Below are 3,284 nucleotides of genomic sequence, written 5' to 3'. Positions count from 1 at the left end.
GCTGCTCTGATTACCCCTCCAGGCTGCTTAGATACACATCCTGCCGGGAGGCAGGGAGAGTTGAGTGGGGTATGGAAGATCCATCTCTTCCCTCTGTGCGTTTTGCCCTCAGACTCAAGGCTAAACACCCGGGTGATAACGGAGGAGGAGCAGCCTGGGGCTTCTCTGAGATAAGCAACCAGGAGCTGGGAGCCCTGTGGAGAAGCCTGTCCCAGGCCCCTCTGTGGGTTAATCTTCACTTTTCCCCCCCGCCTGGATGAACCAAACACAGGATGAAGCTGAAGCTGGTCCTGCTGGGCAAGTATTTGCTGGCTGGGAAGGTGACCACAGGGTCTGGCAGGTCAAAGGTCATGAGGGAGATGATAGGCCGACAAACAAACCGACAAATGACCGTAATGTCCCCCAGCCCCAAATTCCTCTCTTCCCATGGCCGTATGAGCCACTGGAAAAGTGTTTTATTTAAAGAAGCAGCTTTTATCTCAAGGTGGAGCTCCAGTCTGCCCTCTAGGGCAGAGCTCGCAGGAGGGTCCAGCCCCCGCCCCATCTCGCCTAGACCCTCCTTCCAAGTGCACCCCGCTCGGGGCTGCTAGGGCTAGGCTTCCGGGGTTCATCCCTGTGCTGAGCACCCTGCCCACAGCCTATAGCCCTGGGCCTCTGCAGAAGGGTCTGGAACCCAGCTATCTCTCAGAAACGGCCCTAATCCCCCTCTACAGCAGGGACAGAGGTGGGGAGGCCAAAGGTTCCAGCACAGGGCCTGGGGTGGGGGTCGATGAGCAAGCAGAGGGCCTTTCTGGAACGAGGGCTCGAACTTGCACCCACAGCCCGCTGCACAATTTGCAGGGCCCAGGGCAAAATGAAAATGCAGAACCCCTTGTTTAAAACTTATTAAGAATTTCAAGACAATGACGGCAGTGCATTTAACAGAGTGCGGGGCTCTCCTGAAGTGCGGGGCCGGGTGCAGTAGGGGCCACCTGCCAGTGACAGCAGCCCTTCGGAACCAGGGTCTGCTGCCTGCCTTGCTTCCCCGATGGGAGGCAGGCCCCAGTGCTCTGAGGCAGAGGCCGGCCTTAGGATAGGTCCCTCCCCTGGGTGCGCTTCCAGGGTGTGGACCTCAGAGCCGGCTGCCCATGAAATGACCTGTCCCCAGGTGGACCGGCCCCACCCGAGCTGAGTGTCCCAGGAGCAGACACAGGCTTATTCAACCCCCGTATCCTCAGTTCCCAGCACACCGCTGCTCACAGCAGACTCACTCAGAGGCAGAGGACGGAGCTAAGGACTCTGCGGTGTCACCTGGGGTTCCCTCCGCAGCTGGTCAGCTGCAGGCGGAACACAGAACAGAGCTCCCCTGCCCTTTCCCACACAATCAACGGCCATTCATTTTAAAGGTAATCCCTCCCCCTTTCTTCGACCAAGTCTAAAACCCACAGGGTCCCATCTCTCCCCCACCGGCCTGCATCTGGCTGCACGCCCCCCAGCCCCATACACCCCAGCTTCTTCCATCTGGTCCCCCTGGTCCCCACCCCACTCTTCCACCAGGCAGGCAGGCGGGCGTCCTGCCTATGAATCTAACAGCATCCACATTCGAGGTCCCCCTGTGTGGCCCGATGCCACCCCCACACAGCTGGGCTTTCGTGAGCGTAAGGGGTGGGTTGAGGGCGAAGGGCACATCTAAGCGCCTGGCGCCGAATCCTGGCGATGGACCCGAGCGGGAGGAGGGTCTGTGGGGCGGCGACGGGTCGGACACGCACGATGGGGCAGCCTACCTCTTCTGCTGCAGCATGTGGGCCTCGTCCAGACGCTGCTCCCAGTCTTTGTCTCCAAACAGCCAGGAGGTCAGAAGTTTCTGGAGCTGGGCCCAGAGCCCTTTCGCCTTGGGCGAAGGAGCCCTCATGTCGTCCCCTTCCAGGCACTAGCAGGTTATGGGGACGTGAAAGCAGCAGGTCCAGGACTCAGCAGCTACTGAGGAAGAGGCGGTTTTGTTTGGGGTTGGGAGTAGGAGCCGGTGTCCCTGTCCTGTGGCTGGTGTGCTCGGCGTGGAATGAGCAGCTGCAGGGTGTGTGTGTGCACACGTGCACTGAGGGGACTGGAGGCCCTAACAGGAGAGAGCAGATTTACCTGGAGGGGGTGGAGCTCTTTCCAGAGCCAACCTCTGGGGCTCAGAGCCTGCCCTAGAGCCAGGAGGGAGGAGGGGAGGGGACTTTGTTCCTGGCAGTGGGCTGGGGCTGAGACCCCAACAGGCGGGGGGTGGAGCAGAGCAATCTGGAAAGAGACCTGAAAGGTGGGTCCCACAAGCAAGGCAAGGGCGGGGGCGGGGGCGGGGGGGTGGGATGCAGGAGAGCAGGAAGCGAAGTCCTCCAGCTGGGCAGTCAGGCACAGGCCGGCTGGAGTCCCGGCTCAGACCTTACAGACCAGTGAGGAGAGCTCTCTGTGCCTCGGTATGCTCATCTGTGAAACGGGGCCTCTGCTCGCATGGAAGTGTCTGTGAGCGTGGCCCTAAGCACTCGGCCACCTTTGGTTTCCCTCCCTGAGATGGGCTCAGAAGTCCCTGGGGCTGCTTCTCAGAGATGCTGTCATCTCTCTCACAGGAGGGTTCCAGGCCACCCCTCCTCCATGAGAAGCCCACTAGTGCCTCGCTGGAGCCCCTGGTCAGAGGAGACTCCCCGCCAGAGGGCCCCGTATTCCTGCAGAGTCTGAAGAGCAGGAAAGGAGGGGATGCCCGGGTCCCACACTTGGGTACCTCTCCAGGAATGAGAGAGCGGGAGGGAGGAGCAAAGCCAGGACAGCATCGTGCTATTTTATGGTATGTTATTTCTCCTCCCGATTGTTTTCAAAGAGGTGCGTAGGTAGTCATTCAATAGCCCGAAGAAGTACGGGACGATAGGGCTGGGTTCTCATTATTTCCTCAGTAAGAAGATGGAGCCCAGACAGGGAGAAGACCCATGGCTAGTGGCAAAACTGGAAGTGGCTTTAAAGTTGAAACCTTATCTCCCAATCACGTGCCAGACATTGCCGCCTCTTGGGAATCTGTGGCCTGGGTGAAGTAGGTGGGGCGTCCCCATTGGGGGTCTCCAGGAGCAGGGCAAGGCCCCTTCCTCCACTGTAAGAAAGAGCGTTTTCTCCTTGAGGTGGAAGGATAGACAAAATAACTTTTTCAGAAGGACAAGGACTGAAAGGAAAGTAAATCAGGCAGGGAAGAGTAAGTGGATGCCGGAGACAAGAAGGGAGCTGCTCTCTCGCCCTGGGAGAGGGAGGCGCCGGCTGGGGTGGGGAAGGGGGTCACCTTG

General features: G+C 59.5%; 1 protein-coding gene across 1 annotated transcript in view; it reads right to left on the bottom strand.

Moving 5' to 3' along the window:
• The window catches only part of TRPV5 (transient receptor potential cation channel subfamily V member 5), a 28,566-nt gene that overhangs the window by 21,520 nt on the left and 3,762 nt on the right, over window positions 1-3,284 (bottom strand). The window contains exon 6 of the mRNA XM_023522061.1: window positions 1,763-3,280. Coding sequence (XP_023377829.1) covers window positions 1,763-1,891 — 129 coding nt within the window. The 5' untranslated portion in view covers window positions 1,892-3,280. The remainder of the gene's footprint in view (window positions 1-1,762; window positions 3,281-3,284) is intronic.

This window comes from Pteropus vampyrus, unplaced genomic scaffold (genome assembly GCF_000151845.1).
Source record: "Pteropus vampyrus isolate Shadow unplaced genomic scaffold, Pvam_2.0 Scaffold329, whole genome shotgun sequence".
NCBI lineage: Eukaryota > Metazoa > Chordata > Mammalia > Chiroptera > Pteropodidae > Pteropus > Pteropus vampyrus.
The sequence above is the reverse complement of the archived record's forward strand: the minus strand, read 5'-3'. Positions and strand labels throughout refer to the sequence as shown.